General features: G+C 39.4%; 1 protein-coding gene across 2 annotated transcripts in view; it reads left to right on the forward strand.

The window, feature by feature from the left end:
* LOC126457810 (lysosomal acid glucosylceramidase-like) overlaps positions 1-22,635 on the forward strand; it is a 394,424-nt gene that overhangs the window by 209,167 nt on the left and 162,622 nt on the right. The window contains exon 2 of one of the 2 annotated variants that reach the window (XM_050094423.1): positions 15,227-15,445. The exons of the other annotated variant lie outside the window; for it this stretch is intronic. Within the exon in view, the coding sequence (XP_049950380.1) occupies positions 15,227-15,445 (219 nt within the window). The remainder of the gene's footprint in view (positions 1-15,226; positions 15,446-22,635) is intronic. 2 annotated transcript variants of the gene reach the window in all.

Raw genomic sequence — 22,635 nt, forward strand, 5'->3', positions numbered from 1 at the left:
TTGCAAACTGCAAAAATAAAATATACTGTGAAAGTTGCACTGAATATAATTTAGTAGAGATGTAGGAAGGTAACTGGATTAGCTCAACAGTGTATCACAAATTTAAAAAAAAAGTCAATTACTGGAAACTGTGAAAGTGTTAAATCAGAGAGATGCTTTTTATGGTGTCTGTAAACAAACAATAAAATGATGAGCTAGAGAAGATGGTGTTGTCACAAAAGTAAGGTATTTCGACATTTGTAGTCGTTATCCCAATGTAGAAGTTTACGATTTTTATCCCGAAAAACATACAATAAAATATATAAACCAAGATATGATAATAGTGAATGGTACAGATTTATAAAATATAAACTATTGGCAACCAGATGTTTGTATAATCATGTTTTGCAATACAAAGAAAGATTGAGAAAAATGAAAGACTATTTCCAGAACAGTTTATGAAAGACTGTTTCAAGAAAGACTGTTGTTCTTCTGTGAGTCAAATGTGCACAAGAGAAATGTGCACAAGATGAATGTGCAGAAGGGAAATGGGCAAAAGACAGAAACATAAACTATTGGCACCAAGACGTTTGTATCATCATGTTTTGCCAGTACGAATAAAGACTAATAAAAATGAAGCACTGTTTCCAGAATGTTTCATGAAAGACTGTTGTTTCCTTTGTGTGTCAAACGTGCAGAAGAGAAAACAAATAAACTTAATCACATTGATGAGGAAAGAAGCTTTATTAGAAATTGGACAAATGAAGAAGTGAAGAAAGCTGTAGAAGGAAATAAAGTTTTAGATGTCTGTGAAGTAGAAGTAAAGCAGCGTGTTGCTTAAAAATTATGTGGAAAAGCTTAAGGGAAAAAAACTAGAAAGCCACAAACACAGTTCTGAAGATGATGACATGTATGTCAAAGAAGTCAAAGAAAAATTGGATATTGACTTAGATCCTCATAAGATAAAAGAAAATGCTGTAAAATGCGCCATTGGTAAAATATGTCAGAATTCCAGATGGAAAAATTTGGACAATGTCAAAATAAGAGCTCAACATAGTACGGCACACTTTTAGAAAAATCTTATCAAATATCATTGGATGATCACTTATAGAATATAGATATAAGTTATTTTAATGACAGTATTGCCCAGATGAAATACAGTTTCAAGGATTATTAAGTAGAAAGTAACAAGCTACAAATATTTTTAAAGCAACATTCACTACACTACACTACACTACACTACACTACACTTAGACTATATGATATGTTTGATAAACTAGGTGGAGAAATTGTATATTTTGATTCAGACAGTTCACTGTATATATATTGTTAATGGTGAAAATCCTGTGGGAATGGGTTATATTTAAGGTGAATTGACATATGAATTAAAAGACAATAAATGGTTAAAGGATTCACATTAAACTGTAAAAATTTTCAAAAATTTAATGGTGATGCTATGATAAGATTAAATGAGGAGGAGGTAAAGAATAAAATACAATTAGAGTACAACGAAATAACTAATGTTGAAAATACTAAAAATTTAGTTAAGAAACAATTTAAAAAAAGAATTCTTATTTCAATATGATAAAAGATTTGTTCTTGAAAATTATAGTACAATGCCATATGGCTTTAAAATTGTTAATAAATTTTTATTCTATATAAATAGAAGATTTTTTAACAAGCTCAACAATGTTAGAATACTAATATGTTTAAAAATATTAGTGAGGTAAAGTAAGTGTTTTATGTAGCATTAGAGGCTGTAAAATAATTTTGGAACTCGAAAATGAATTGGAAGTTATTTTACCCAAGAGATATTTGAAAATAGTTATTAACTGAAATTTCTGATATTTTGATGATGGAAATATTAAACTGAGTTGTAAAGAAAATAAGAAACTTAAAAATAACCATAATGAATTTCATGATTTTGTGTATTTGATTTAAATTAACTGGATTCATTATGGAGTTATAGATGCTCTGAAAACAGAGCCTAAAAATTATAAATCATCTATTTTTTAAAATTATTCCTAGTGCATCGAGAATTTCCAGATAAAGTGTGTAGTAAGTAGTAAGTAGGTAAATTGGGGGCAATCAGGCAGTTATTAGTAGTCAAACCTTTTTGCATTGAATTAACGAGTTTTTTATTTCAATTAGTTTAATCAGCTAGCATATAAAGAACACAAGGTGGTTGATTCACGCAATGATGGACTACTAAAAACCATCTTAATGCAGCTAGAGTACCCACTTGCTACTGTCAAGGAAACGTGTTTGTGTACAGACACTGCATATCATACAGGGAATCCTGCTATGACAGTGACACATGTGTGATATCAGTGGACAGAAATGGGTCATGCACAGCCACAAGTAGACTTGAACCACACAAAGTGGCCAGCATGTGGGATGACAGCAATCTTGTCCACATGGCCATAACCGACAGAGCAACTAAAACCACAGTATTGGCTCGACAATGCTACATTGGAACAGGTGTGAGCACGTCTGCATCGACAGTTCGACGCCGTCTGCTGAGGATTGATGGCATGATTGCCACTGTGTTGGCTCCCACTAGCCGCAAACTACAAAATCCTCCGATTACAGTGGAAACGTGAATGCCATCACTGGTGTACTGTACGGCAAAATGTTTTGCTTTTGGAAGAGCCCTGTATGAACTTGTCCTACTTGGTGATCACAATCGGTCAGACTGCTTTGTTGAGATCCATAGCGGACTAAGGCCAGGTGTGATGGTTTCGGGCCACTGGCTACAACATGCGATCTCGCCTCCTCGTATTGAGGACAACCTGAACAACAGCCGCTTCATCAGTGAGAATGTAGAGGCTGAAGTACTGTCCATCATGCTGGAGGTACATAAATCTTCTTGGTGTGTTGACAGTCTTCTTTGATTTCAGGGAAAGTTATGAAAATCCTCATCAGAAGATAACTGTATGGTTTTAATACACTTTTCTTTTTGCTTTTGCCAGCTCTTTTACTTACAGCTTGAAGATATCCAACTGTACGCTTTTAACACTGTTTAATGGCTGTGTATTTCTTACTAGTACCATTAGCCATTATCAAGTACTACATGCTCTTTTCGTTTTTAGACAGTTTTTCTCAGTCATTACGTGTAGCACTTTTGTAGTGAGGTACTAATTGTATGGTACAGGCTGTCCAGCGAAGGAGTCCCTGATTTCAAAATTAAATGTGTCGAAAATTATTGTTAAAACTGTAAAAAATCTATACAGAAGTTTTGAAGTAGAAGAAAAGCTGCTGACAGATGGCGCTGCAATCGAAATTAGTAGTGCCTAAAGTTGTAAAACGACAGTACACTACTGTAGACAATTGTAAGTATGTGTAAACTTCCCTAGTTTTCCTGGTGGCTCTGGTCAGCTTATTACATGTATATTGGGTGTGCTTCATAACTGTTAGGAGCTACCTCATTTCGATTGCTATGGTTGCTATGAGTTCCCTAATAGAAACTGGAAGCAGTAAACTGTCTAAAGCTGAGTAAGAATATATAAAGGGCCGCTTAACTTAAGGAACATTTTGCTTCTACATAGTTATCCTCCAGTCAGTAACTTAAAAATAAGCAGTAATTACAGCAAAATAGAAATTTTCAATGTTTAATTTAAGTTTTTTCGAAAATTGTTGATTTTTGACATGAAAATGAGGGCTATTGTTGTAAAAATAAAAATAAACAAGTTTTTCAAACAGCTCTGGAAAACGCTGTTTCCTCAAAACAGATAACATTAAAAACATAAGGGAAACAAAAACGAATCAAACATCGCTTCAGCTTAAATAAAATATGTTTCTGTTATTATTAAGTAACTTTCACACTTATCACTAATAACAAGAAACTCTTGTCTTTGATCATGATGAAGAATGTTCTTATTAAGTACAAAATAGCAACAATAATTATGTAGCTTTTTTTTTGTCTGTGCATGTAAGTTGCACTTGCACCAAAAGTAATTGCTTTGCTTACATTCATTTATGTGTTCAACTTAGTCTTATTATTTACAAAATGCAATATTTATTTTATAAGAATATCAAATACACAATGAACTACTGCTGAATGACTTGTGATTCTAATTATGTGCAAAAGAAGTAAAAACAAAGAGAAGTCGTCGACTCCCAGTTTCTTCCTCACATATTCATTCGTATTTTTTCCCTACCAATGCTACCAGTATTACTGGTAAGCCTACCATTTAACAAGTCATTTATTTACTATACCATAACTACCGTACTGTAGTTTAGGTAGAGTACAACTCCAACTCTAGTAGTGCTTATAAATAGGACTCTGCAGCTCAGAGCGATCAATTCCACCACTGAAAAGTGAAAACAGGTTAGCATACCGAAGAAAGAGTTTGAAATCATGTATTCCACTGAACAATGTGGTTTTCTGGTACGAGAATGAGCAGCAGACATGGCATGTGGCAGACACTGTATGATAAGATAAGCAGCAACTGAATTTTATATTTGCTTTGAAAGGAAGCTCTATCATTATGAACGCTTTCCCAAAATCAATGGTCTGCAACACGAACCTACTAGTCACTTATTGGTAGTGTAAGCTATCATCCAGTAATTTTAAGACATCTGGCTATGATTCTAAATATCGGCTATTGTACTAAAGTCAATTTAATTTTAGTTCAGACAAATTTGGGAATTTGAAGTCAGAAATTAAAAATAAAACTGGATTAATGAAATAACTTTTTTAATGGGTAACAATAAACATAGACCCAAAACGACTAATTTAAGGGAACTGATGATATCACTAAGGTTTCAGAGGTTGTAAATAGTACAGTAGGAGACACTCAATGTAATCAATAACAAAAAAGGAAAGTTTTTCAAGGGAATGAATTGAAAAACTATAAGTGAAGTTAGAGACTTATGTAAAGATCACCAACATGCCAATAAAATTATTAAGTCAGTGTGTATCTGACTGTAAAGAAATGTATCTGAATTATAGTTAATGTTTCGAGATAGAAGGGAAAATAGAGAATGTAAGCAAACAGATGTGTGAACTGAGAGAAATTGTAAGCTGTGTTGCTGTTCACCAGACAGATGTGTTAATAGGATACCTCATCAAGGAGGTGCTACACACAAAACTATTTGGTGGCGAAATTAAGACTTTCTGAGAGCACTGAAAGATAATTTCATTGCTGGAATGAGTCACACTGAGAAAGTATTTTTTAAGAGACAGAAGGGGGAGCTCAGTTGGTGGCTAGTCAGCATTTGAATAGTTTAAAGATTTTATTTGTTTTGATAGCTTCTTCTTGTCTAAATAGCAGAGACAAGCAAAACAAATCAACATTTCGGCAAGCAACCACATTACTGTCATGAGGTGCGCCGACATTAGTCTGACTACTGTTGGTGCACCTAATGATTGCAGCATGGTTGCTTGCAAAAATTTTGTGTCCATTAGACACTGATGTCTGGCCATTGAGCTGTGAACTACTTCATAATGAATTATGCCAGTAGAAGTTGATGAATCCAAAACAAATCAGCTTGCATGATGAGATTTTGAATGGTCCAAGCTAAAAACCTGGAACAGCGAGTATGAGTGAATGAGAATAAAACGTTAATTAATTTGGTTATGCCAGTGGGAGTGTGGACAGAAATTTCCACACTGAAAATATGACTTCCTGATTTATCACAGTAGGAGCATATCCACAGTCCCATTGACTCAGTGAAACAATTTCTTAATCTCATGGGTAAAATGGACTTCAGTCTACAATTTAGGCCCAGGTGGTCAGGTCACTGGGATATTGGTAGTGGCAATAAACAAAACAGTTTTTGTAATAATGCCATCCCTGGCAGTGAGTTGAGGAAATGTAGAAAGACTGGACTGGAAACAGACTGAAGAAATAACACAGCAAGGGGACACAGTAGCAAAAGAGGGGGAAGAAATAATTTTAGACAGACAAGAGAGTAGCCAAAATACAAGCCTGAATAGAAACGTCTCTCTTACAGGCTGCAAGGAGGCTGGATCTATTTTAGCAACAGAAATTATAACACAAGCAGAAACTAGTGTTACCCTCTGTGAGGATTTTGAGTTTTGACCGTTTGTTTGTCTAATGGATGAAGGGTATCAGACAGTAATTTCGTAGATAATGCAATTAATAGAAAACTAAACAGGCTTTACTTTGTGGGTAATGAAAGAAGAAAATGTCATACAAATGAAACAATAAACGGTCACCAGCATAGTTAGACATGTTAATTTGAAATGTTATGTTTAAAAAATTGCAAATTAGTTGTCATAGTGAATTTCGTTTAAGATTCCCTTTGAATAGCACAATATATACACACAAATACAGGGCGATCTAAGTTGTGGGTGGCAGTAGTTACCATTAATGCACCAATCAGAAATCATAGTAAACAAGATTATACCCCACTCATAACAAAAACAGTTACAATTACTATCATCACTTGATTCAGTACTGAGATGTTACTGCAGGAAACACTGAACTGAAGTTGAGTATGAAAAGATTTCTGACGTAATAGACATACAAATACCACAAATAAAATTAAATAATACTACAATTACACTGTTTATATCCTCATTTATGGAAATGCATCAGATTTCCTTAGTACCGACAACATTCCATTTACCTTTCTAATAAGAGAAGCATATAGTGTGGAGCCGTAATGCGAGACTGTCTCATTAGTCAAACTCTGTTATTATTTCATAAGGAACCTTCAGTCCTACCAAAATTAATGTTTAACCCCACTTGGAATAATTTATGTTTTCATCCTTTAAGGGGATACGGAATCACCTATCCCCGCAATGTTAATATATGCCTACTATAGGGAACATTTTCTCACAAACTACTGGAGACAGAGAGGTAAAAATTTTACTGTATGTGCATTCATATGTTACAACAATACTGAAACAACAGTTTATTGTCAAAGTATTTTCTTACAGAGATATTGTACATTTATTTTTAAGTAAATTTTTTCCATCGCTTTTTACTAGACTATCACCCCTAAGTCTTTTGTAAATCAAGTAATTAAAAAATCGTTGTTTCAGTATGTAATAGGGACCTATGTCACTACGTCATAAAAATTTCAGACTTCTAGGTTGACCAGTACCTGAGATAATGTTCCTAGATGAAGTAAAAAGTAAACTTACGGGAAACGGAGAAAGAAGATTAAAACATTCCTGATCCGTAGCTAATACCCCCTTCACAGTCTTCATAATCATCTTCAAGTCTTCTTTTGGCACCCCTCTGCACCTGTCTTGCTTTTTTCACTAATGTCTTGATTATATTATCAGCATGCCTTAGTCTGTGCTGATCTAAAAAGAACATAGCACGTACCGTACGGGAACCAACACACATACCCAACTTTTGAAGGACCTGGCATTTAGTTATATTTCCAAGATTGAAGGTTGCCACAGCATCATACACACCAAAATGTAGTGTATTAATTCCGACAAACACTGTTTTTGGGAGACGATGCCATATCACACTATTCAAGCACTCGTTGGGGTTCTGCGTTTTTCCGTGAAGACATTTCATCAGAAGACTTCTGTCAGCCAGATCTCTGAAAATGGGCTTTATTTCTGCCATGATGGCTGATGGTAGACTGTGGTGGTGAATGTATTTCTCTCCTGTTGTTAGTCCCCTATTGTATTTACACCAGCTGTTTTCACCTTTGGGGCACAAACCATGTTGTGGATGCTCATCCGTGGATGCGGTGTGGAAATATAAAGCCCATATAGCTCTCCTCATTTCTTCAAGATTGCCTGTATTTTGCCTGATTGCAAGGCCATAGCAGTTCTGAATGTGGTCTATTATGGAATCAGTCAATCTTCCTCTGCCATCCAAGGTTTTCCCATCATCTAGTTTTTTCCCTTTCATAACTGATTTTAACCTTCTCAGCCTGGCACCCATTCTCTTCTGCACATGTCCTATACATTCAAGTTTGCTTATATTTACACTGTTCCCATATGGTTTGCTTTCCAAAACTTCTTTGAATGCTTTAGAGTCACCATCTCCCAGATATTTGACATAGCGAACATTATACCACTGTGAAGAGCGATGAAAAATTTTCTTCACCCCAGCAACCTCCATGCCACCACTACTACCATAATAATTAGCAATACAGTCATCACTGTGTTCATTTTTCAGCCTGCCTGTGCACCTACAGTATTTAGACATTATTGCAACATCAATAACCTTGCCAGTATCAACACTAGTTGCTGTTACAACACCATTGTTGGAGGTGTGGCCCCTTTTCTGCCACGTGCCATCAAACGCCACTGTGAGGTCACGACTGCCGTCATTTTCTTCCACTGCTTCTTCCACAGCAACCTGCATTGACTTCTGTGCTACATCTTCAACTGCAGATCCTAGTACATAATTGTAAGCTTCAAACTTTGAAGGTGCACTTGGAAGATTTAGAACACCACATAGCATATCACCAGCTGCTTTGCCCTTACCAATTGCTCGCAATCCATAAACTAACCTAATATTTACACTATAAAGTTCAGTTTTCTTGTATCCATTATTTACAGTTACTGAAACCGAACTTGGAAACTTACAGCTGTATTTACAAACACTGCATATTAAATTAAACTGGGCAGCCAGGCCAACATGGGATTCTACTTTCAGAGAAACGTTTCCATGACATTTTTTGCAGCACAAACTGTTTTCAAGAGCTTCACACAATATATTCGTATCAATGAGTTCAAAAACTTCATTCCCTCTATCAAGTAAATTATATTTCTCTTCCAAATCTCTTAGTTTTTTATGAGAAGCACTGTTTTCATTTGGTGTAAGTTCGTTCGGCAAATCAGTAATAAGTGGATTCACATTTTCCAACAGTGATGATGATGAACTGCTTTGCTTTGCTAATGAATCATTATTTCTTTTCTTTTGCCAGTTCACACGCTTTTTAAATACTTTTGCTTTAGCTCTAGGCATTTTCACTGCGAAAAATGAAGCACTAAATACGAAATAACTCAACAACAACTACTTTCTTATATCACACTGTTTACAAAACAGTCCCGCCACAAAGTCAAAGAGTAACTTGAGGAAACCAGAGAGAAACATTTTCGGGCAACTAGTGTATAAATAGTCGCTGGAAACCGGGATATTTGAATTCATGTCACTTTAAAGGTACTGCCAAAAAGTTCATGGTCAGCCACGAGAGACGTGTATAACTAAAGCGCAATACCCGATATCACAAATATATAAAAATAAAATAGTTATAATTGTAGTAGAGCTATGTATGATACGTCATTTTAAAGAGGAAACATGGCAGAATATAATACGCCAATAAAAAAAAATTCGATTTTTTAACCCAAAATCCGATTCCGTATCCCCTTAAAGCAATTTACTCAACACTGAGCTCAATTAACTTAAAAAATTGTTCATAATAGCACTGAAGACTAAATTACATTTCAAATAACTTTAATTTATGTGCCCTTTTCATCACCTGTGAAGCAAGTATTTTAGACAGTAAAATATACACACTCTGCCACAGAATTTTTGTATATTTAATACACAGAAACAAATCACTATTTTGTTAGAAACAGAATACTCGGTTTTCTGCACACTTAGGAGGGGATCCTGCATCGGTTCATGATTGGGATAATGTTAGGGTTCAAAACACAGGTTTATAGCACTTGGATTATTATTGGAAACATTCACACAAATTATCTGGTCCATGCTACAGTACATATCTGTGTGCCCAAAGTTGGTGGAGCAGTGGCGAAATAGCGGTGGCAATTGACATGGCGGCTAACTGTACTCACAGCTCTTGATGTTGAATGCTCTTTATAATTTCTTCTTGGCGACGGATTTATATCGTATTAGAGCCATTCCTTATTGCCAAGAGCACCATGCAACTGCCAAATCCACATCGGAGGCAAATTTGCATGCAAAATGGCTTCCACATACCTCCCTTGGCACTCTCGATGTTTACTGTGCAACGGCTGTCCACTGACTGCGTACCATTCCCACCAAAGAACCGCCCAGTACAACCGCCAAAACCATCTTTTATTTCGCACCAAGCCACTTCTGTTTCGGAGGGACTTCCCTACAGCTTTTATATTTCACAGTAAAAGTTCCTTAAGCATGTACCAGCTTCCAATATACAAATTTTTCTTTATGAACATACATATATTACAAAATTTCATTATTTCGAACATCATTTAACTTTTACCATACATACATTAAACCTTTAAATTTCCTGTCACAAATCAATGACTTTAACTAACAAAGAACAAACACTTCATAATTATTGATACACATTTACATAGTATAAACCTACTTCCAATCAATGTAGATGTTACAAACTGGAGAAGGTGTACAAAGTGAATAGTGTGTCAGTGATCAGAAGTAGAAAACAAAGATTGCTGTGTGCTGCACGAATGCCATTCTGGGAAATGAGAAGATGTTGGGTGTTTGTGGTAGCTATGACAGCTGCTATAGATAAGGAGATGCAAGAGAGACAGTCGTAGGAGTGAATATTTTGATTGTAACACTATGGGGCTACTTCACTGAAATGAAAGTGCTAACCACTGTAGCTGCCATCACAATAGAAATCAGTCAAGTGCAGTGATGTTAGGAAAAGACGGAGGTGATGCATGAAGTATGAATGGTAGCACAAAAATTGTTACTGGGAGGTTGAATCACAATTGCTTAAAGATGGAGTGGATGACAGTAAAACAGACAATATCTGTTTGTCTGGGCCACTCAGAGTGGAGTGTGTATGCCTACCAATGACGTTTGTAATGATGTTACAGTTGGTAGTGATGTTGATGTTAATCATATACCAATCTAACCACATACACATTGCGTTTCTGTTAATGTACATAAGTATTAGGTTAGTGATTTTGTGGTTAATGATTATAATTAAAATGTCAGTGAAGGCTGCCCTGAAGCTGAAGTGAAAGCATATGTTTTTGTTGAAGATGGAGGTCATTTGGTTCTAGGTAGTTTGTAAAATGTCAGTTTTGGGAGCAAGAACTGGATTACTAAAGTGTAGACTGAGTGATTAAGATTTATTAATCAAAAATATTACAATGACAAAACATCGAAATGAAAATAATTGTTTCCCACATCAATTAAACATTAGACAATCTCCAGTGATTGGCTTGTTTCTCTTTTGAAATATTGTTCCTCTACTGCTTGCATTCAGTCGTTCATAATCACTCACAAAATGTTATAAACAACAGATTCTCTGACGATTTGTAAAATGAATCACATTACAGTTTGACCAAGACAAAAGCTGTATCCATAGATGCACTAAGCCTTCATGTGCGTGACAAAAAAATTACCTCTACTCAAATAATTAAAGTAGATCATATCTTAATAACATACTACAGGCTCAGAGTTGTAAGAAAATACAGCATGCTAGTGAACAGTCAGATAATACTTCACAAAATGATTAGCATGTGCAGGAGATCATGACTAAACAGCACCCTCCTAGCTCAGAGCCTAATGTTTAACTGGCGTAGAGAAGGAAAAAATTAAAATTACACTACATAAAATAGATTAAAAAATATTCAGATGTGTGTGAAGTCTTATGGGACTTAACTGCTAAGGTCATCAGTCCCTAAGCTTACACACTATTTAACCTAAATTATCCTAAGGACAAACACACACACCCATGCCTGAGGGAGGACTCGAACCTCCTCCAGGATCATCCACACAGTCCATGACTGCAGCGCCTCAGACCGCTCGGCTAATCCCGCGCGGTCATAAAATAGGTACCATGTGGAGCTCCAGTTCACTCTTAAACCTATAAGATAATATCATACAACGCAAAATTAATAACAACAACAAATACTTGTTTAAATAAAGTCTGGAGACTAATACAACACTTCCTAGTCACCCCACGGTTGAGAACTTTAGATACGTTTCATACAGAGAGAACCATGTTAAATGTTTGGGTAGTAGACCAATCGTTATAAATGGGCCACGTTCCATTCATGCACCACACCCACAGCAGCAAAATCCACCATCAGCATTGACCCCAAGAAGTTATCTACTGCTTGTGCGACCCAACTTTGACCTTTAGTATCAGATTATAATGATAAGGTCTTCTGGTGTCAGGTTACCCAGCTGGGTTCCCTAGTGCCCCTACTCCCCCTCTCCGAGGAAACCACCAGGAGCTGATCAAGGTCACCCAGGAGAATTACCATCCCCCTTTCTCCCCCTCTCTCCCTCCCCTCACCAAACCCTCATCACCTTCGTTTTTTGCAACTGGGATACTTGCCTTGCAGGGGTTACTCAGGAGCTGGACAGCATAGGGAGACGATATATTTATTTGTTAATAACAATATCGGCAGAGACCACATGCAGTCAGGTATGGAAGTATTCTCACATTTATGTATTTTTCCATATTTTCTTCAATTTGGAGTATTTTTCACCAGTTTCCTGTTTTTAACTGGAGACACTCTGGAGCATAGGGATGGGTTGTGTCTATTTGTTCATAACAAATTAGGTCACTCTAACTCACTTTGTTAACAACTTAGTGCTACATGGCATCAACAGAGACTAGGCACAATATACCCCCATTTTCGTATTTTTACATGGTCTTCCACAATTTTACTTATTTTCTCCAATTATGCAAAACTGCTCCCGACGCTGCGTCGACGTCATTTTTTTTTTAATTGGGACAGTCTAGACCTGAACACCGTAGGACCAGACGCCATCTGTTTTGTTAATAATAAATTACGTCAGTTCAGATATATTTGTTAATAACAGTTTAATATTTCGAAGCATCAACAGAAGCCTCACCCAAAGAGATATATAATTACTCTCAATTTTATGTATTTTTTCTGTATTTTCCGCAATTCAAAGCATCCACCCTATTACAAGAGTTATGTGTATCAACGTCGCACCTTGTCGTGTCACGACGTCGCGTCACGACGTTGCATAGCACTGTGTCGATATCATGATGTTGTCAGCTTTGATCCCTATTTACATATCATTGTTAAGACACCTTTCCATTACCAATGGGTGACGTGAAAGTGTTGGAAACGAACACGTTGGTAGAAACAGTGACGACACATAGAATTCTATAAGCACGAGCTAACCAAAGATATTATATAAGAAATAGCACACTACATTACTAGATTATGTGACGCAATAGTAAAACTTTGATACCTCCAACTAAAGACACTATCTGTCGCACATCGCTACAAAATACGCCTCTAGCTACAGTCAACCCCAGTAAATTGGTCACATGTTGAAGGGTAGATAGTGATATCTAATTCTGCACTGTGATGGTGTATACAAAGAACTGACAGTACTTGCATATCTGCATAGGTGAGGTGTCTGTTGGTGCCTCATAACACTAAATTGTTAGTAACAAATTGACCTAGAGTGACGTAATTTGTTACAAATAAACAGACACAGCCTCTGCATATGCTCCAGAGTACCTCAGTTATATAATATAAAAAGAGTGAAAAGTACGTAAAATGGAGGGAACTACTAAAAATGTGTAAAAATTAGGGAGCTTTCATAGCTTTCTACATGTAGTATTTCCTGGTGTCATGTAATACTGTTATGAAAAAATCGAAACATTCTCTCCCTAAGCTGTCCAGCTCCTGAGGAACCACTGCCACACAAGTGTCCCAGTTACAAAAAGTTAAGGTGGGGAGCAGATGGATTATCCTCATTGTTCTGGTGGGGAGGGGGAGAGGCAGAGGAGAGAAGGGGCCATTGACTCCCCTGGTTGACCTTAGTCAATTTACAGTAGTTCCCCAGGGGAGAATGTGTGTGTGTATGTGTGTGTGGGGAGGGGGGGGGGTTGAGCCCAAGGAGTCCAACTGGGTAACCTGACACTGGGTGTGCTTATTAGTGTAATCTGATACTCCAGGTCAAAGCTGGCTCATACTGGAAGTAGATAGCTACAACCACAGTGGCTACAGAGCTGCATCCACAATGACTGTAACCAAGTCATAGTGGTGCCAGCTGCTATCTAGTCTAGTTCACTTGCCCAGGCAAAAAGGCCAGCAGTGTAGAAACGGACCTTTGGAACACATTGGCAATTCGAAGTCCACAAGTGATGTGAAGTTGACCTATCAGAAACACAGTCTACAGTTAAGGACTCTACAGTAGATAACACTGAGAGAGTATCATTCTGTATTTATATGATTAGAGTGCATGTATTCATTTCGATCCCTCCTGGACATTCCAGTATGTTTAAATAGATGTGACAAGATTTCATACTTTGGTGCATGTGATATACAGTAAATTCCTATGCAGTAATCGAGCTTCAGTTTTTCTATGATTTCTCCAAACAGCTTAAGGAAAATGCTGTGATGGTTCCTCGGAAAAGGACACAAACAGTTTTCTCCTCAATTCATGCCCCGAGTTTGTGCACTGTATCTAACTGACTTTGCATGGACAGGATAATGAACACTGATGGCCCTTTTGACACAGACAACCTTTAGAACTACGATTCCTGCAGGATTTTCCTTTATTTGTGAGATAATGGCTTGGCTCTGAGAACTATGGGACTTAACATCTTAGGTCATCAGTCCCCTAGAACTTAGAACTACTTAAACCTAACTAACCTAAGGAGATCACACACATCCATGCCCGAGGCAGGATTCGAACCTGCGACCGTAGCGGTCACGCGGCTCCAGACTGTAGTGCCTAGAACCGTACGGTCATTCCGACCGGCTATTTGTGAGATAAATTTCAGTTTGTGATACAAGTGGTCTGCAATTACCACTGATGCAATCAATATGGTCGTTGGCATCACTGATGTCTATTTATCACGTGTATTTAAAACTAAATTGTTTCTGTATTGTGGAATGGTGCATAACAAAGTTTATTTATTGAAGATCTCTTGAACCATATAGCTTTATATGTGTAAGGTTCCTATGCATGAATTTCAGGCACGTTCTCCTGTTTCTTTCGATGCTGAGGTGCTATTCCAGTGCAGTTGGAGAGCTTCTGCAACACTCTCCGAGTTTATGGGGATTACCAAGTGGGCTTAGGTGTGAACAGCAGTCTGGATGCAGAACGAAGGTGTGCTTGGGGTGTCCATGCAGCTGTGCAAAGCTACTATGTCAAGGTGGCGTAGTGGTTAGCATATCTGCCCAGTGAGCAGGAGACCTGGGTTCGAGTCCCAACCTAGATAGCAACTTTCATTTGTCGCTTCAGACTGCATATATACGTCATAGATGTTTGAAATGTGAAAAGATCTCTATACAGTTTTATCTGAAAAGTGTACGAATCTGAAATGTAATTTGTTTGTGGAGGGCATCTCAGCCAGTATGTGTGGTATGTCGCAGTATGGTTCGCGTCCGGTGCCGGCATCAGATTGGAAGGAGGTCAGCCCTGCGCAGTGCGCTGGTACAACTACTCGAGCTTCGTGTGCGTCTGCAACGCCACCTACTGTGACTCGCCGCCGCCGAGACCGGCGCTCCCCGACGGCCGAATCGCGCACTACACCTCCTCGCGCTGCGGGCAGCGGCTGGCTCTGCGCTTGCTCGGCTTCACTGATCCAACTGGTGAGTGCTGCGACGCTTTGTGAGTGTTCGTCATATGTACAGACTTTAAAGTATCAGGCACTATTACTCGACAGTATCGAAATGAATGAATCTGTACAAGAAACTCGAACTACATGGCAACGTGGAACAATTTTGGCAGTTTTTGAAAAAGATTATATTTGGTTTTCCGCCGAGATCCACGAACTAACTGATGGAGGCAACACTTTTCGTATCGTACACAGACCGCATTTAACAATGTCCATTTTGTGCATCCATACGTATGATGATCAGAGCCAATTTCAGCTCCTCTATACGTTCTGATATCTCTTATAAATGAAGTAAAACATTGATCTGTCATAATATGGTCAATCTGATTTACTGTTTTGCCATCTGGAGAGCATCATGTACCTTTGTGTATATCTTTGTGAGGGAACATCGTCAAGCAAATTCTCATATTCTTTGACAGTGCAAAGTTGATCATTTTTAATCCATTTTCGTTTGTGGTCGAGTGCTTACTATGTTTTCCTGTTGTGGGGATGAACATATCCTCTTTACCTATTTTTCCATTGAAGTCCCCTAAGATAATTCTCATATTTCTTGTTGGAATACTTTCGACTGCTCTCTCTAATTCTTCATAGTATTCATCTTTCTCATCCTCAGTTGAATCTTCAATCGGTGCATGGACATTTATGAGTGTTGTATCGTGCCACTGGTGTTGATTGATATGTTAGACATTCATTTGTTAATGGGATGAAATTCCCTAACCCAATTAACAATCCTGTTTTTAACAGCAAATTCAGTACCACATGCATGATGTTTTTCATTCCCCCCCGTAAAAAATGACACAATTATCCTCCGTGCGTGTCCCTTCTCCAAGCCACCTAACTTCCTGTAGAGCTACAGTGTCTATCTTGTATGTTTTTAGTTCAGATATCAAAGTCGCTGCTGCAGCTGGTTTATTAAGACTACGAACGTTCCACGTCCCAAATGTGAAGCTCTGTTTCTTGTTTCTGTCTTGCTAATTCCTGTTCCATAGCCTATGTCCGTTTCCTTTGAATCCATTATCCGAGGCAAATCGTTGATTTGAGCCAGTAGGTATAGAATCCCCTGGCCGCGTTACGAGCGCTGCGCAGGTTAAGCTTGGTGATGGGGCTGCCACCAAACAGTTTCCAAGCTTGCTGAGTAATATTTTGGATTACCATTTCCTGTAATTGGCTCGGATCATTTCCTAGTGGTAGGAAAGATGAAAATCAAGATGATTTGGTATCTACAACCAAAAGCCACACCAAAACCTAATTTAGACATCGAACGACTGAAGGAACTGACTGTTACAGAAGCCTATGTGATTGAAATAAATAACCGATTTACAGCATTTCAAGAAGCTGAGGAGGAAAATAGTGTCGAGAAGGCTTGGGAAAGAGTAAAGATTGTAGTAACAGATGCAGCGGAAAAAACACTGGGCAAGAAAAAGAAAACGAAGAAACAGAAATGGTTCAACGAAAAGTGTCAGAGAGCAGTGGAAAGGAGGAAACAAGCCAGGATGCTATGGCTGCATAATAAGGAGAGTGAGGACAGGAGGGAGACGTTCAATGCGGTTAGAAGAGAAACAGCAAGAGTTCTGCGAACAGAGAAAAGGAAATATCTAACTGGAGTCCTAGAATCTATAGAAGTGGAAAGCAGGAACGGAAACTCAAAGAAGTTGTTTCAGTATACAAAGGAAAGTAAAAGAGGTTATCAACGTGAAAACCTATTCATAAAAGATAAAAATCAAAATATGCTAACGCAGCCGGAAGGTATCCTAGAAAGATGGAAAGAGTGTTTCTCAGAAATGTTAAATTGCACTGATCCGCACATAACCTTCAATTACGCAATGTCTGAGAGTGACAGCATTAATAATGACGAATGTAGAATTACAGAACAGGAAGTGATCCACTCCATTCAAAAGCTCAGAAACAACCAGGCAGCAGGCGAGGAACAGATATCAGCAGAGATGTTAAAAGAAGGCGGAAGCAAACTACATAAAGAAATTTATAGCCTTATCACAATGATCTGGAAAACTGAAACGCTGTCTGAAGATTGGAAAACTGCAATAATTTGTCCCATACACAAGAAAGGAAACAGAATGAAATGTGGAAAGTACCGAGGAATCAGTTTGCTGAACATAACATACAAAATCCTGTCAGTGACCATTCTGGAAAAATCTAAAACAAGATTACCAGGCTGGATTTCGAACAAACAGCTCCACAACTGATAATTTGTTTACTATACGACAGCCCTTTGAGAAATACTGGGATTTTAACAAAGACATCCACTGTCTCTTCATTGACTTCCAGCGAGCCTACGACAGCATCCACAAAAGTAGCCTCTACAACACCTTACGAGAATTTAGTATACCCAGTAAAATCATTAGGATGATACTGTGCATGGTTGGGTCCCAGGCAGCGGTGAAGTTAAGAGGATCCATATCCCCCACCTTTCCAATTAAAACAGGCTTACGACAGGGAGACGATCTTTCATGTGTCCTCTTCAACCTTGCATTAGAGAAAGTGGTTCGGGAGAGTAATTTACATATATACAATGCTCTCCAATTCGAACACAGTGAAGTAAAACTACTGGCTTATGCAGATGATATAGTGTTGCTGAGTGAAACTGTAGAAGAACTGAAAGACATGTACAGATCTCTCAGGCAGAGTGCTAGCAAAATCGGGCTTTTGATTAACGAAGAGAAAACCGAATATATGGAAATAGGTCGAGTCATAAACCCAAATCCTTACTTTGAAATTGACCAACATTCTACATTCAGAAAAGTTCTCCAGTTTAAATACCTTGGATCACCTTTCAACAGTAAAAATATCATAACAATCAATATAAATGAAAGAATAGTCTCATGGTCAAATTGTCTGTACTCACTAATCAGCCCACTCAAAAGTAAAGCTTTGTCAATCACCACAAAGATGAAGATATACAACACTATTATCTGCCCCATAGTACTGTACGGTTCAGAAAGCTGGAAGCTTACAAAGAATGAAAGAGAAAAACTGAATGTTTTTGAAAGAATAGTAATGAGAAAAATCTGGGGACCTGTGTTGGAGAATGGCGTATGAAGAATTCGAAAGAACAATGAAATTTATCAGTTAATGAAGCAACCCACTGTCATCCAGAAATTAAAAAGTAGGAGACTGCAATGGGCTGGACATGTGGCCAGAATGGAAAACAGCAGAATCGCCAAGAAGGTATTCGAAGGAACTCTCCAGGCAACAAGACCATTGGGCCGACCGCGTACAAGGTGGGAAGATGATATAGAGATGGACATCACAGCATTAGGAATTTCCGCAGGGTGGAAAGTGGCTGCGAGAGATAGAAGGCGGTGGAAGCAGATCGTTGATGCAGCGCGTGATCGCTGAGAAGAGAGAGAGAGATACGTATGATGGGCAGTCAAATGAAAACGAGACGGATTAAAATAAAGCTAAACAAACTGTTTATTATTTCAAAATAAGTCACCGTAACTGGTAATACATTCATCCCACTGTGAAACAAGAGCGTTGATGCGTTCACAGAAAAATGTTTGCAGTTACCTGCGGAATCACGTTGCCCGGCCACATATTGCGAGGTTCTTTCGAGCACACTGCAGTAGTTTCGCCTGGAAGCCCTTACACATCCTCCATACAGTCCCGAACCCTCCAAAGGCCTTTCCATACTTTTGATGCCGTGAAAAAAGACATCCAGTCACGCCTGTGGGCTGAGGATGACACGGCGGCCGGTCAGTACCGTTGGGCCTTCCAAGGTACATGTCGGCACTACTGGCACACACTAAAGTCCGTGAACCACAGCACCGTAGCACGCTGCCTGATGAGTCAAAATAAAATGGTGCAGCCGACTGTTACAGAGTGGAGAGCCGTGCAGTCATTCATTTACTCCATTTGAAGCGGAACTACGCGGCAACAACTCATGCTCAGTTGATGGCGGTGTTGAATCACAGTGTACCAGCATGTGACGCAATGACTAGTAGCGCAGACAGTTTCAGTGTGATCATACTGAACGACGAAGAACGATGTGACGGATCATCTCTCTCTGGAGGACCAGTAATCCCAAGAGAGCTTGAGACCCTACTGCTGGAAGATCTACGTATCACAATCGAGGCCATAGTAGAAATGTTGAAAATCAGTCACAGACCTGTTTTAAATATCATTTTGAACGTGACAAAGTCTAATTTTCCGCGACTGCTCACATCCACGCCTCCTGAACCGAGGTAGCAGCGCAAGTGTTGCAACTGCTTCAGGCCAGTCCATATGAATACCTTAGTCACTTAATTAGCAAGGACGAATGATGCACGTATCACTATACCCCAGAGACACGCGGGCATAGCAACCAGGGGCAACATGTGAATTCATCACCACCGAATAACGCGAAGTTTCAACCATCATCAGGCAAAGTGAAGCTGAACATATTTTGGTACTGCCATGGTGTGGTGCTAACAGATTACGTTAATAAGCAGCAAACTGTCACATGAACGTACTACCAGAGTCTGTCAAGACGGCACATCGCAGGAAGCTTGCCTCATTCCACATATTCTCCTGACTTGACACCCGGTAATTTCCTCCTCTTACCTCAGATGAAGAAATTATTGCTCGGCAGGCATTTCCAGAATGGCGACGAGGTGATTTTTGAGGAACGTTTCCAGAACAGGCAAAATGCAGACTTCTAGAAGGTGTTCCAGAGATGTTCCAACAAACTTCAGGGATTTGGAGAGGGTGTCTTGAGGAACAAATTGATAACAGGAACCCTTGTCTGGAAACGTCATCCCACGACGCTAAAAAGCGTCGAAGTTATGTGAGCTGACACCTGTCGCTAGACCACACCTTCAGCAGCAAACCAGACTTTATAGGCTCAAGAACCATAGCCAGAACGTCTCTGAATATCGTTTGCTATTCAGTGATCACGTCTGATTGGCACGATCGAAAGTGAAGAAGATGGATCTTGTTGCTGCGTAAACAGGCCTTGTCCTGTATTCCTGTATGAATTTGTTACTCTGTTGTCTTTCTGGATGAAGTCTTCGAACATGGATTTCCAACAAATGGTTCAAATGGCTCTGAGCACTATGGGACTCAACTGCCGTGGTCATAAGTCCCCTAGAACTTAGAACTACTTAAACCTAACTAACCTAAGGACATCACACACATCCATGCCCGAGGCAGGATTCGAACCTGCGACCGTAGCGGTCGTGCGGTTCCAGACTGTAGCGCCTTTAACCGCTCGGCCACTCCGGCCGGCCATGGATTTCCATATACAGTTAATTTTCTCCTGTATAACAAAAACGTTGGAGATTTTAGAGGGTCGAGGAAAATAATAAACTGCGAATGGAAACCTGTGTCCAAAACCGTCGTCCACTGAGACAATACATCATCGCATTCGTAGGAGAGAAGTCTTTCTGTGCACAACTAGCTCCTTCTTCACCGGCCATCGTGGCAGTCAGTCGTGATCACTGAACAACAAACAACATTGCGAGACGTTCGACTTACGTTCGCCGGCCGGAGTGGCCGAGCGTTTCTAGGCGCTACAGTCTGGAACCGCGCGACCGCTAAGGTTTAAGTAGTTCTAATTTCTAGGGGACTGATGACCTCAGAAGTTAAGTCCCATAGTGCTCAGAGCCATTTGAACCATTTTTGTCTTATGTTCTGTCAGCGTACAAAGTCACATTTGCTGCCGGAGAAGTGGCCTATGGCAGGTGCTATCGCCTATAACTTCACCACTCTGTAACGTCGTTGGATGACGTTTCTGGACAGATGTTTCTGCCCTGTATTTGTTCTTCAAGACACACTCTGCAACCCCTCGAATTTTTGTCGAGACATTTCTGGGACGACCTATAGAAATAATCTCTCTGCCAAGGAATCCATAGGTGGTAAAAATGTGTCGTACAAAAGGGGGACCACGTAGAGAAGAACCAACACTAAGTCCCACGGTCGCAGCTTGATTTTTTCGAGGTGATAATTAAAGCTTTATGACCACCCTTCGTAGGAACGATGTACAACTGTGAGGAATAGTCGATGACGAGTAGGAGAGGCAAGCTGCAAGTGTTATCGATTCATATGTATCGGCAGATGGGCATATGCAAAGAAACAAGAAAATATGACATAGCTTTATATACTACTCATACACTTGGTCTTTGGCAGAGGTAGCATGTCAGGAAGATTAAGATGACGCCCAAAAGCAGCCAAAATTTTGGCAGTCTATGAGTAAGTGAGCCATCGTCAGGTGGGCTCTGCATCGGAAATGAGGGGAATCCTCATGTTGAAGAATGTGGCCAAAGGGTCAGCTAAATAAGGCCAATATGGAGTCGCCAGAGGATGGTGGATTAGCTGCGAGAAGCCTGCAGGGAAGACAGCTACACGGTTGTCGTCTCCTTAATTGTCCTCAGTTTGTTTTGGGGTATCAGAACAGACCATTCTGAGTCACAGAATTCCACCAATCGATGGCTATAAACGATCACAGGTCTGTTTCTGGGACCCCCGTTTCCAGAATCGGCATTCTGGTTGCCATCTTGGCCAACCATTCAACTCGTTCATTTCCCAAAATCCCAACATGACAGAGGATCCAAACGAAAACGAGTGGCTATCCAGCTTGACGGAGATCAGTGGCAAGATCCTGGATAGCCATAACAATTGGGTGAAGAGAGTAGCACTGGTCTGTAGCCTGAAGGCTGCCAAGGGAGTCATTACAGATTAGGATACTCTTGCCAGTGCAAGAACGAACATGGCTAAAGGTCAATTTAATGTCCATCAGTTCAAATGTGAAAATACTGCCGCCATATGAGAGTGAAGTTCACTGCACTGCGCATGTGTGTATGTGAAGCCTGTTCGTCCGCCGACTGTTAAGCCACTGGTGAATACCACTTCCGAAAGCAAATACACCTCAAGGACAGGCAAGAACAGACGGCGAAAAATCGTGAGGTCAACAGAATCTTTTGGACCCAAGGAAACTTTGTGACACATCCAAGATCGAGCATAAGCCATGGGGGCAGTTGCAATGTCTTCCTGGCCAGAGGTGACAGTGGAGGGAGTTACAATTCCGAAGAGACGCACTGTTCTGTGTCGCTGTTGTGGATGGAGCTCCCTTCTAGGGAAAAGGAAACGGTGGTTGGGATGTTCAGCGAAGCTACGAATGCATATAGCGTAATTCAGCACCTGCTGTTGCCGTCTGACAGGTAATGAAGG

Source organism: Schistocerca serialis, chromosome 2 (genome assembly GCF_023864345.2).
Source record: "Schistocerca serialis cubense isolate TAMUIC-IGC-003099 chromosome 2, iqSchSeri2.2, whole genome shotgun sequence".
NCBI lineage: Eukaryota > Metazoa > Arthropoda > Insecta > Orthoptera > Acrididae > Schistocerca > Schistocerca serialis.